Below are 13454 nucleotides of genomic sequence, written 5' to 3'. Positions count from 1 at the left end.
TTATAATTGTAAAATATATTTATAATAAATATAATGTATTTTTAAAACCTTTTTTAAGTTTGAAATTATTATGGAGTCTCAGTGAGGTTGCAAAGAAATGTACAGGAGGTCCTGTATACCATGTTTCCTGAATGTTGACTTTTTTTTTTAAAGATTTTATTTATTTATTTGAATGAGAGAGAGAGAGAGAGAGAGAGAAAACAAGTGGGAGGGGCAGAGGGAGAGGGAGAAGTAGACTCCCCCGCCGAGTGGGGAGCCCCACGTGGGACTGGATCCCAGGACCCTGAGATCATGACCTGAGCCGAAGGCAGATGCTTAACCAACTTAGCCACCCGGGCGTCCCAATGTTGACATTTTGTAACTATAGTACAATAACAAATAACAGAACCAGAAAACCCACATCGGTACAATTCACAGAGTTTATTAAGAGCTTGCCAGCTATACACGCACTTTGTGTGTGTGTTTGTGTGTGTGTAGTACTATGTAGTTATGTCACATATGCAGATTCATGTAACCTCCACCACAATCAACATACAGGACTGTTCTATCACTGCAGGGTTTCCTCATGCTACCCCTACATAGTCACACCCACCTCTCTTCCAAATCCCTAACCCCTTGTAACCCCTATCTTTCCTCCTTCTCTATAATTCTGTTATTCCAAGAATGTTATGGAAATGGAATCACAGAGTGTGTCACCTGTTGGTTACTCATTTAAATCTGCTGTATGGGCCGTATCACACTGTATTATTCTCAAAGTATATTTAAAGTGTGAACTTCCCATGGGGCGCCTGGGTGGCTCAGATGGTTAAGCATCTGCCTTCAGCTCAGTCATGATCCAGGGATCCTGGGATAGAGCCCCTTGTCGGGTTTCCTACTCAGCAGGGAGTCTGCTTCTCCCTCTCCCACTCCCTCTGCTCTTCCCCCTGCTCGTGCTTGCGCGCGCTCTCTCTCTCTCTCAAATAAATAAATAAAATCTTAAAAAAAATAAAGTGTGAACTTCCCAATGGAATGGTCATTTTGCAATCAAAGGAAAGGTGAGAGACTGGAGCTAATAGAACTTTGCAGCTCAGCCCCTCGGAACAGCACTGTGTACATATCAGAATATCTACCTGTGTGTAGATGGTGTGAGTCTACATTTAGGATTGTTCAATGAAACAACCTTTTTTTTTTCTTTCCCCATTTTAGGTTCATTACGACTTTGGGTTGAGAAATATTCTATCTGTTTTGAGGACACTTGGAGCTCAAAAAAGAGCCAGACCAGAAGACAGTGAGCTAAGCACTGTCATGAGAGGATTGAGAGACATGAACCTTTCCAAGCTGGTATCTCCCCTTCTCCGAATTCCCTTCTCCTTCCAGATTCTAACCTGGCTTTTTCCCTCATTAGCTGATACATGGGGGTTGGCTCAGGTTGAGCTGTGAGCATTAATGATTACAGGGACAATAAGTATGTGAAGCTACCCCCATGCTTCCAGAAGGCAAAAAGCCCATGGCCTTATATGCCCAACATGGGCTGGAAATGCATCCTCTTACCAGCAGTGAACCATAAAACAGGCTTTATCAGTGGGCTCCGGCCCCCAAATTTCAGTCCAGTCTTCCACCATTACTCATAACAGAACATGAACTCTAAACATGAAAATCCCGGTGTCCATCGGGCTCCCTGCTCGGCGGGGAGTCTGCTTCTCCCTCTGACCCTCCTCCCTCTCATGCTCTCTGTCTCTCATTCTCTCTCTCTCTCTCAAATAAATAAATAAAATCTTTAAAAAAAAAAAAAAAAAAAAAAGAAAATCCCGGTGTCCTGGATTCACAGAGAACCACGGGAACTTTGCTTTTTCAGAATATGTCTAAGCCTATTTTAGCTATCTGTGTCTCTCCCAAAACATCAACACCATTTCTATTGTCCAAAAGTGCATTGAAAGTTTGCTGGGAAGATAATCATAGTTATCTCACTGCTTTCATGCTTGTCACGATTATAGCCAGCTTCCTTGAATGAGCTGATGGACAGGTTTGTGTGGTATTTATTCAAGGGCTTCTACGTGTTATGTATTGTGTCTGTGCCCTGGGAGCACAAGGTTGAGGAAGAAATGGTTCTCAGGAAGCTCCCATTCTAGTTACAGAAGCTAACAGCTGACATGCATGTAGTTCCTTCCTATTACAAAGCTTTTTCAGGGGTTTTGTCTTGTTTGCGCCTCTCAGCAACTCGGTGAGGTACGAATGGCTAGTGTGTTTATTGCCCTTTTACTTATGAGGAAACCAAGTCGGAAGACTCACCCACAATCACGGTCAGTTGAGAAGCTGGAACAAAAATCCATAAGACTTTCTGATGCCAAGTCCTCTGCCCCTTCCAATACACCTCACTGCCTCCCTCTGTAATGTACTCTTGAAACTGCTAGACAAGAATTCCAGAAGGCATTAAAGGAGTCCCAGAGAATAAGGAGAAATCAAAAGGGGTCAGCAGTTGGGAAGGGGGTGATGTAGATATTAAAGACGGAGAAAATGAGGATTAGGGTCAGTTTACTCAAACCTACGGCTTATAAGGAAGGCAGGACACTGCTCTGATGGAGTTTTCCATTCAATGTTGGATGAGCCAGGCAGGTAGGGTTATGGATATTTTCCTAATTTAAATGAAATATTAATATCCTATTTTCATGGGGTTGGGACTATTAATCGCATGTTTTTAAGGTTAATGCATACACCTGTTTGTGAGAAGCACAGCATTCATATGATAAAGTAATGAGATCAAACCTTGAAGCAGTAGATTGTAGAAAACGTTGAATGCCAAAGGGCTCTGGCTACAATGCTCTAGGTAATGTGGATTCAGGGGTGGTGTTTAGGAGTTGGTTCTAGAGGATACAAGTCTGGTTAGGAGAAGTAGTACATGGTTTTCTGGGCATCCAGTGATAAGTGTTATGAGCTTAGCTGGCCCATAATTATTTGTTGACTGAAGAAGCATATTTATTCTCTGCCATCTTAGGTTGACGAAGATGAACCCCTGTTCCTCAGCTTAATCAATGACCTGTTTCCGGGATTACAGCTGGACAGTAGTACCCATGTGGAACTGCAGGCTGCCGTAGCCAGCCAGGTTCAAATAGAAGGTTTGATTAACCACCCACCCTGGAATCTCAAACTTGTGCAGGTAAAGACACTTTACTCTCTTATCAGGATAATGATAAGTGTGTGTTGTTCAAAGATCGCCATTTGAAGGGAAGAACTCGGGATACTTGGCTTACTTAATGTGAATGTTGAAACTAAATTAAAACACATCCTGGCAAGCAGAGTCCTCAGGAGGATGGGTGGGTCCTAGAGAGATAGTGTGGATTTACCTGGCCTCACGAGTCAACAAGCAGTAATTTACTGAGGTTAGCTATGCCTGGGGAGAAGGCTGCGTGGTAACCAGAATCTCAAGGACAGTTAGGAGGGGATAGTAGGTAATAAAAAGCCGGGGAGATGGACTGACCCTGCTGGCTGCTTGTGTCAGGCCGGCAGTCTCCCCACAGCTGGGTACCTTCATGGCCTTGGGGCCCGAGGAATCTGGGAATGCTACTGCGCTTCTGCTCTGTGTTTGGGCAAGTTCACCTGCACTAAGATTTGAACGCTTTGCCTGTGTCTCTTGGTGTCTTTTTGTCCATCATGTTTCATCCTTGTGACAGCCACCTAACAGTTTATCAGCAGAGTCAAGAAGGGTTGGAGGAGAGACAGGATTAAATCTCTATGGGCCTGATGTTTCAGGGGTATTTTCCAGGGCGTTTGGAAATGAGGGAGCTGAAATTGTGGAGAGTGTTAAACACTGCATTTGAAAAATAACAATTCTTATTTTAACTTACTGTCCTTGCCAGATTGTAAGAAGTGTAAGCGTCTGAGACATATCCAATTTTCACAGGGAAGGATATGAGGAACAGTTTAGGTATTTTTCATCATCCATGGACTGGAAAACCATTAAACACTTTTTAAAAAAATTCTGGGAAATTTTTCAAAACTTTCTATGTGATATGTATACACTATGTTGAGTACTAAAGTCCTAGTCATCTCAGTGGGTAGGAGACTAGCACGTGGTGGTGTTCCTCGGTGTCAGTAGTGTTATTCTTGAATATAATGTGATGGGCTGAGTCTCTGCTGCTTTTAAACTGCGGGTTACAGTAGTAATACATTTCTCTCTAAAATGTTAGGAGAATAACTTAAATTCTGCCTCTGATCAGCTGTGAGCTTTTGACTTCATATTTTTATTAAGAAAACAATAGAGAGGATGTTGTAACAGACACTGTCCAGTTCTTAGCATGTCTCCTTGAATCTCTTTTACCCCTGCTTCTGTGTGATTTTAATAGCCCACATTCACCCTTCTCTTCAGGACAACTGGAGCCACTTGGTTGGCAGGCACAAAGAGCAGGCAGTACCTGGAATTTATTTCCCACCCACCCCCAACCCAAACTCTTCTTAGTTAAAGACTGCTGGGTGATGGAGCCGGAAAGTCAAGCTCCCCTGCTTCCAGGTGGAACATTCCAGAGTGCCCCGAACGATCAGTGTTAAGGCTTCCCTCTACAGGATTTTGTCCTCAATCGTACCCTGCCTGACTTCTCTTGCCTGTCCCGCTTCCCCCACTCCCTTAACCAGTTTCTTCCTGGGAGCACTGCCTGAACAAATCACTTGCAGGGGAATCAAGCTGGTCTTCACCGTGATGGTTTGTGTTGCTGCGTTCCACCACCAGGGGGCGGCATCATCACATTGAATGCAGAGAAAGCTTGTGCCTGGAAAAAACGTATCCGTAAACCCAAATAGCAAGGAAGAGTAATTTGAGAAGCAAAAAACGAGATCCTGAATGAATTATTTCCAAAATGGATTCAAGTTCCACATTGTCATAATTTTATCACTTACCATTGTTTTATAACGTGGCACTAATTTGCTATCCACATCTAGTAAAGCAAAAGAAACCTTTTTTTTTTTTTGCATTTTTTCATCTTTTAAATAGTGAACTAGCTACTTTACTAAGAGCTTATTTAAAGCTGTTTAAATTTCAGCACGCTACTTCTATGAATGTCAGGAAAAGACTCATTAGTCACATTTTTCAATTAATTGCCTCATTGCGCAGTTATACGAGACATCTCTGGTCCGTCATGGTTTGATGACTCTGGGCCCCAGTGGTTCTGGGAAGACAACTGTCATAACAATCCTGATGAAGGCATTAACTGAGTGCGGGAGGCCTCACAGAGAGATGCGAATGAATCCCAAAGCAATTACTGCGCCTCAGATGTTTGGCAGACTGGACACCGCTACTAATGACTGGACAGATGGGATTTTTTCTACTCTGTGGAGAAAAACATTAAAAGCAAAAAAAGGTACACGTCAACTCTCTTTTGTGAACCTTCCTCCCCTACCCCCGCCAGTTAAATAACACCATGTGTAATTCTTTGCTGGTGAAAAGTGATTTTCTCTTTTAATTATTTGCAGGTGAAAATATTTTCCTCATTTTAGATGGCCCTGTGGATGCCATTTGGATCGAGAACTTAAATTCTGTGCTGGACGACAATAAAACCCTAACGCTAGCTAACGGAGATCGCATCCCCATGGCCCCGAGTTGTAAGCTTCTATTCGAGGTGCACAATATTGAGAACGCTTCTCCCGCCACGGTTTCCAGGATGGGCATGGTCTATATTAGCAGCTCCGCGCTCAGTTGGAGGGCAATATTGCAGGTGGGGGACATGAGGCCGGCGCGAGGGTGCTCAGCATCTTCCCGGGTTTCACCTCCTTGGTAAACTGAGGTTCTGTTTCTTTGCGGTAGGCGTGGCTGAAGAAGCGCACTGCACAGGAGGCGACTGTATTCCTCACTCTGTACGATAAAATATTTGAAGATACATATACGTATATGAAACTAAACCTCAATCCAAAAATGCAGCTCCTGGAGTGCAACTATATCATGCAGGTAAGTTTGTCTACATTCACTATTTAGATTGGAGACTCCACCTCCCCCCCCCCCCCCGCCCCGCCTCGCCTCGCAGTTTAGAGGCGTCTGAAATAGAAAATTTTTGCAGTTCATAGAAATACTTTTGTGATATGGCTGTGAAGGCTTGGGGAAGTTTGATTCCTATTAAAGATTTTGCAAGACTCCATTAATGCTTTTACTGCCATCTATTTTATTATTTTCTCTTCCCAGGGTGGGTGTTGGCAGGGGAAGAGGAGTGAACGATCTCTCCCACCATCAAGCTTAGTAACCTTCCTGGAAAGTACACCCAATAATGACACTATACTAAATGAATAAAGCAGGTAGTCCTATCGAAAAGCACTAAAAAGAGCTGGTGATGAGCAAGAAAACTCCAATGGCAATCTCAGCATTGCAAATTTAGAGTATATCAGATAGGGAAAACCTTGAAACAATTTTCTTTTTTAAAAGATTTTATTTATTCATTTGACATAGAGAGACATAGCAAGAGAGAGAGGGCGCACGAGCAGGGGGAGCTACAGGCAGAGGGAGAGGGAGAAGCAGGCTCCCCACTGAGCAGGGGGCCCGACCTGAGGCACAATCCCAGGACCCTGGGATCATGACCTGAGCCGAAGGCTTAACCAACCGAGCCACCCAGGTGCCCTAAACAATTTCCCAAGTAGTTTCCTCTCATACTCAGTTTTCCTTAATAGTCTTTGTAAAAAATCAGAACTAATCATAGATTATGGAGGCCTCCCCTGATTCTAGGCTATAGGTGATCTTTCATGATCCATTCTGGTGCTTTGGTTTTCTCTGAATTTAATAGGAGGCGCCAGTCAGTGAGGGTGGGAAGGTAAGAAGTAATACATAAAGGCCCAAATCAATGAATTATTTAGTAAAGACTTTAAAATGCATAATATAAGTGAAAATATTATCTTGAATTAATTTTGTTTTGCAAGACTGAGGATATCTTACTGTAGGTACATTTCTTTCTGATGCCAAATGGGAGTTGGCATACTTTCCCTTAAATGAGCGGGTAGCAAATATTTAGGCAAATGTTTGCACAACTGTCTGTCTCAACCTCTCACATCTGCTGCAGTATTGCAAAGGCAGACAGACACAATGCCTACATTAATGAGGGTGACTGTGTTTCAGTAAAACTTCATTTGCCAAACAGGTGACCAGCCCCTGGGGCCACAGTTTTCTGAGCCCTGCAAAAAGTGAAAAAGAAATACAATCTCTGCTGTAGAAAATTTGGAGTAACTAAACTTTAGATCCAGAAACTACCTTAGAAAACATGTAGTCTAAAAAAAAGGAAGGAAGGAAAGAAGGAAGGAAGGAAGGAAGGAAAAGAAAGAGAAAGAGAGAAAGAAAAAGGAAGGAAGGAAGGAAGGAAGGAAGGAAGGAAGGAAGGAAACATCTAGTTTAGGCCATTTGTTTTTCAGATCAGGATACTGAGGCTCAGTGAGATTGATGGCATGAGCTGGGGATAGAAACCACACCCCCAGATTCCCATTTTGGCATCTTTTTTGCTAGTCCATGCAGCCTGTTTAAAGCAGGATAACCCTTCTCTAAATGCTGTTTACTGTAGGACAGTGATCAAGCAATATCAGAAGATATATTTTTTCTTCCTCCTTTTCCTCCTCCTTTTAAATTTATTATTTAAACATTCTTATTTCAAAAATTTGAGTACAAAAATTTATTGTATTTCAAATATTTTCAGTCTCTCAATCTACTGGAAGGTTTAATTCCCTCCAAAGAAGAAGGTGGTGTTTCATGTGTCGAACATCTTCATAAATTATTTGTGTTTGGCCTAATGTGGAGTTTAGGAGCCCTTTTGGAGCTGGAAAGCAGAGAAAAGCTTGAGGCCTTTATACGAAATCATGAAAGCAAGTTAGACTTACCAGAAATACCTAAAGGCACGGGTCAGACCATGTATGAGTTTTATGTTACTGATTATGGTAAGTACGGTGACTTATACCTGAAATGAGATGATCTCTTTTTCAATGAGAAAAACATAAACTTCCATAAATTCTTCTATGGGGAAATATCAAGCCAATTATAAATAACATGATTGCTAATACCATTTTTAAAAGGCATATATGCAAAGAATAGTAGAATTTTGCATATTGGCCTAGCTGGGAACTGGTAAGAGACTCTTGGCTTCTCCCCTTTTTGGAGTGGCCTAAGTGAAATCTTGCACAATAAGTTGGCAATACCTCTTACATCATGCATACTGATGCTTGAAGAGAAAAAGCAGTAGTGTCGAGAACACAGATTCTTCATGATGTAATAACAGATCAATCCTACAACATCCCTGTTGGAAATGTCAGAATAGTTAGACAATGAAACAAGCCAATGGGGTCCTACTTACATGTAGCAGACTTGGCAAAGTCCAGTCTGTTTCAGCCCCCAGCCTGCTGTGTGGGGCAGGGCCCAGCTTCCCTATCTCTAAGAGAAATGCCTTGAATTAGGTGCCCTTTACCCAGAGTGCAGCTCCCAATTCTTTTAAGCTCCAGAGAAGATAAAACATGCTTCCTAAAAGCTGTATTTACCTCTAATTCTTCCTAAAACCCCAAAGCAGCAAAAGCATTTGTTGTTTTTTGTTTTAATGCATAAACTCAAAAGAACAAGAGAGTAGACAGCTATAACAGCATTTTGAAAGCAAGAAAGCAGGAAGGTAAGGAGCACTTGATTTAGCACACTGGGCAAGTTAAGTCCTAAACTGGCAGTGGGAAGAGTTGAGAAGCAATGTAGTGTATGCCACAGAACTTTTAAAGGGCTTGAGAATTGGAAACTGGGGTGAAGGTAGAGGTAAAAACCAGTGGGCTGCTTGTAAGTCTATTTAAGAAACAGACCTCCAGGTCCTCTTTCCAAAGTCACACTGCTAGACAACTGCATCCACCTCACAGTGGCCAAAGACTGAAGAATTAGTTTTTGGAGAGTATGAAACACAGAGTTGCCTAGACTTGGAGGACACTGTACACATTTGAGAGTGGAAGAATCATATTAATCATACTGAAAATAGGAATTAAGTGGAAGTTTGTGTTTTAAAGGGCTTTGTAAAGAGACTGAAGTAAGTGAATTTTTTCACCTGGTCATCTTTAATCAGAACGACCAGTAATTCTATGTGTGATTAGATGCTATTAAAGATTTGGGATCATAAAGGGGAGCTCTAACTCAAAATGCAAACTAACAGTGAAATGCATCCTTAAATCTAGATATGAATTCTGTTACAATCCAAAGCCAGTCAAAAGATGGTTCTTTGAAAAGATCAGTAAGATTGATAAATCTCTTACCAGAGATATCAAAGGAAAAAATAAAAGAGAAGGCATAAATTACCAGTGTCCAGAATGAAAGAGGGAACATGCCTACAGGCCCTATAGACGTTAAAAAATAAGAAGTGAATATTAGGAACAATGTTACGAAAGTACATTTGACAGTGTAGATGAAATAGGCAAATTCCTTGAAAGATACAAACTACTCATCAAGAAGAAATAGATATCCTACATATCCCCATATTCACTAAAAAAAAAATGTATAGTTAAAAACCTTGCTACAAAGAAAACTCCAGGCCCAGATGGCTTTACTGGTGATTTCTACCAAATACTTAAGAAATAAATAATACCAATTTTACAGCAATGCTTCTAAGATATATAAAATGTAAGGAAGAAACACCCAGACCATTTTATAAGGAAAATGTTATCCTGATATCAAAACCATAGAAATACATTACAAGAAAAGTAGACTATAGACCAGTATCTCTTAGGAATATTGACACACATTTCTTTTCTTTAAAAAAAATTTTTTTTTATTTTAAGTGGGCTCCACACCCAATGTGGGGCTTGAACTCATGACCCTGAGATCAAGAGTTGCACGATCTGAGCCAGCCAGGTGCCTGAGCACACATTTCTTAATAAAATTTTAACAGGTTAAATCCAAGTGAGCATTTATTTTATGAATGGAAGGTTGGATTAATATTCAAAAAGCAATCAATATAATTCATCATATTAGCAGACTAAAAACCAAACAAACCATCAGTCATATAAATAGATGCAGAAAAAGCATTTGACAAAATTTAACACCCTTTTATGATGAAACTCTCAGTAAATTAGGAATAAGAACTTTATCATTTTGACAAAGAGCATCTACAAAAAAGCTAAAATTATACTTAATGGTGAAAGACTGAATACCTCAGTCCCAAGATCAGGAACAGGACTAGGATGTTCTTTCTCACCACTGCTATTCAATGTTGTACTAGAGGTTCTAGTCAGTGCAATAAGCCAATAAATAAATAAACACAAAAATAAATACATAATATATCTACAGATTGGAAAAGAACAAGTATATCTCTCTTTATTTGTAGACAATATGACCATCTGTATACAATCCTCAAAAAAGTTATTAGAACCAGTAAATGAGTTTAGCAAGGTCATAGGATAAAAGGACAATATACAACAATAAGTTGTATTTCTATATACTCACAACAAACATTTGGAAATTGAAATTTTAATATACTATTTAAAATAGCATTCAAAACTTAAGCAACCATCAACTTAATATAGATTGAAGATGTTATGTACAAACTAATGTTAACCACAAATCAAGAACCAGTGATAGATGTGGAAAGAATAAAGAGAAAGAAGTCCAAGTATATCACTAAAGAAAGCCAATAAATCGTGAAAGAAAAGAAAGGATCAGAGAAAAACTACAAAAACAACCACAGAACAAGTAACAAAATGGCAATAAATATATGTCTATCAATAATTACTTGAATGTAAATGGACTAAATGTTCCAATCAAAAGACATAGGGTAACAGAGTGGATAAAAAAAATATCCATCTAGGGGGCAGAGCAAGATGGCGGAGGAGTAGGAGACCCGGATTTCGTCTGGTCTCTAATTCAGCTGGATAGGGATCAGACCATCCTGAACACCTACGAACTCAACAGGAGATTGAAGAAAAGAATAGCAACAACCCTCTGAACAGAAAAGCGACCACTTTCTGGAAGGTAGGACGTGCAGAGAAGTGAATCTGAGGTGATATTCGGGAGGATAGACGGTGGGGGAAGGGGCCTCTGTCAGCCGCTTCTGGCAAGTGGTAGAGCAGTGGAGCACAAAATCGGAAATTTTAGAAGTCTGCTCTGCTGAGGGACGTCGCTCCAGTGGCTAAGTGGGGCATGGAACCCTCATGGGACAGTGTGGTCTCCGGACTCTCGGGGTTACAGAAAGACTGGGGGTGCCTGAGTGCGGCAGAGCTCCCAGGTATCGGAGTGGGGAAGCCGGCTGCAAAGACAGAGCCGAGGAGTGGGCTCTCAGCTCGGGGTTGCCATAACCCGTGATCCATGGTGCAGTCGGGCCACTGCTCTTCCAGCAGGGACCCAACAAGCGGCAGATGCGGGGAGATTCCCCTTCCTCCCCCGGGAGGAGCGGCGCGGGAGCCCACTATGGGGATCTGCTGGGTTTGGAGACTCCACACCGAGTCAGGTGCCAGAGATAGAAATGCTCGGTCACAGGCCGGGTGAGCACGGAGTGCGGCCGGAGACCGGGGAGACGGGAGTGACTGACTGCTTTTCTCTAGGGGCGCACTAAGGAGCGGGGCCCTGAGTTTTCGGCTCCTCCAGGGCAGAGATTGGAAGGCCGCCATTTTCACTCTTGTCCTCCAAAGCTGTACGGAAAGCTTGCAGGGAACAAAAGCTCCTGAGAGCAAACCCGAGCAGATTACTTAGCCCAGCCTCGGCAAGGGCGGGGTGATTCCGCCTCTGGCAAAGACATTTGGGAACCACGGCAACAGGCCCCTCCCCCAGAAGATAAGCGAGAACAGCCAGCCAAGACCAAGTTTACTGATCAATGAGAATGGCAGAACTCCAGCGCTAGGGGAATACTGCACACAGAATCCATGGCTTTTTTCCCATGATTCTTTAGTCTTTCAAAGTTAAATTTTTTTTAACTTTTTTTTTTTTAATTTTTCTTTTTCCCTTTTTCAACCAACATCTTATCAATCCCTTTTTTAAAAAGTATTTTTTATTTTTCATTTTTAGAGTCAAATTCTATCCCTTCATAGTAGTTACCCTTATTTTTGGCATATATATATATATATATATAAGTTGTTCTTTCTTTAAAATTTAGAGATACAGTTTCTTCTAACAGATCAAAATATACCCTAAATCTCTAGTGTATGGCTTTGTTCTAGTCTCCTGCCTGATCACATTCTCTCCCTTTCTTTTTCTTTTTTCATTTCTTTTTTTTTAAATCCTCTTCTTTCTTTTTTCAAACAACTTCTTATCAATTCCTTTTATAAAATTTTTTATAATTTTCATCTTTACAGTCATATTCCATCCCTTCATCTCCTTCAACCCTTATTTTTGTACATATATAAGTTTTTCTTTCTTTAAAATTTTGGGAGGCACTTTCTTCTAACAAACCAAAATATGCCCAAAATCTAGTGTGTGGCACTAATCTATGCAGCAGCCTGATCATATTTGATCATATTCTGTTTGTTTTGTTTTGTTCTGTTTTTGTTTGTTTTTATCTTTTTCTTTTTCTTCTTTCTTTTCTTTTTTCTTTCCTTCCCTTTCTTTTCCCCCAGTTTCAGGTCTTTTCTGATTTGTTTAGAGTATATTTTCTGGGGATGTTGTTACCCTGTTAGCATTTTCTTCTCTCATTCATCTGTTCTCCTCTGGACAAAATGACAAGAGAGGAAAAATCACCTCAACAAAAAGAACAAGAGGCAGTACTGACTGCCAGGGACCTAATCAATACAGACATTAGTACGATGTCAGAACTAGAGTTCAGAATGATGATTTTAAAGATACTAGCTGGGCTTGAAAAAAGCATGGAAGTTATTAGAGAGACCCTTTCTGGAGAAATAAAAGAACTAAAATCTAACCAAGTCGAAATCAAAAAGGCTATTAATAAGGTGCAATAAAAAATGGAGGCTCTAACTGCTAGGATAAATGAGGCAGAAGAGAGAATCAGTGATATAGAAGACCAAATGATGGAAAATAAAGAAGCTGAGAAAAAGAGAGATCAACAACTACTGGATCACGAGGGCAGAATTTGAGAGATAAGTGATACTGTAAGACAAAACAACATTAGAATAATTGGGATCCCAGAAGAAGAAGGGGGGGGCAGAAGGTATATTGGAGCAAATTATAGCAGAGAACTTCCCTAATTTGGGGAAGGAAACACACATCAAAATCCAGGAGGCACAGAGAACCCCTCTCAAAATCAATAAAAATAGGGTCAACACCTCGACATCTAATAGTAAAACTTAGGAGCCTCAGAGACAAAGAGAAAATCCTGAAAGCAGCTCAGGAGAAGAGATATGTAAGCTACAATGGTAGAAACATTAGATTGGCGACAGACCTATCCACAGAGACCTGGCAGGCCAGAAAGGACTGGCAGGATATATTCAGAGCACTAAACGAGAAAAATATGCAGCCAAGAATATTATATCCAGCTAGGCTGTCATTGAAAATAGGAGAGATAAAAAGCTTCCAGGACAAACAAAAACTAAAGGAATTTGCAAACACCAAACCAGCCCTA

General features: G+C 41.0%; 1 protein-coding gene and 1 long non-coding RNA gene across 2 annotated transcripts in view; one reads left to right on the top strand and one right to left on the bottom strand.

Annotated features, from left to right (window-relative positions):
* Positions 1-13454, top strand: part of DNAH8 (dynein axonemal heavy chain 8) — a 431463-nt gene that overhangs the window by 240754 nt on the left and 177255 nt on the right. Inside the window, exons 48-53 of the mRNA XM_078055380.1 lie at positions 1186-1320; positions 2972-3133; positions 5081-5327; positions 5440-5681; positions 5771-5911; positions 7632-7869. Coding sequence (XP_077911506.1) covers positions 1186-1320; positions 2972-3133; positions 5081-5327; positions 5440-5681; positions 5771-5911; positions 7632-7869 — 1165 coding nt within the window. The remainder of the gene's footprint in view (positions 1-1185; positions 1321-2971; positions 3134-5080; positions 5328-5439; positions 5682-5770; positions 5912-7631; positions 7870-13454) is intronic.
* The window catches only part of LOC144379086 (uncharacterized), a 231690-nt gene that overhangs the window by 188217 nt on the left and 30019 nt on the right, over positions 1-13454 (bottom strand). The window lies entirely within an intron of this gene.

Source organism: Halichoerus grypus, chromosome 9 (assembly GCF_964656455.1).
Source record: "Halichoerus grypus chromosome 9, mHalGry1.hap1.1, whole genome shotgun sequence".
Classification (NCBI taxonomy): Eukaryota; Metazoa; Chordata; class Mammalia; order Carnivora; family Phocidae; genus Halichoerus; species Halichoerus grypus.
The sequence above is the reverse complement of the archived record's forward strand: the minus strand, read 5'-3'. Positions and strand labels throughout refer to the sequence as shown.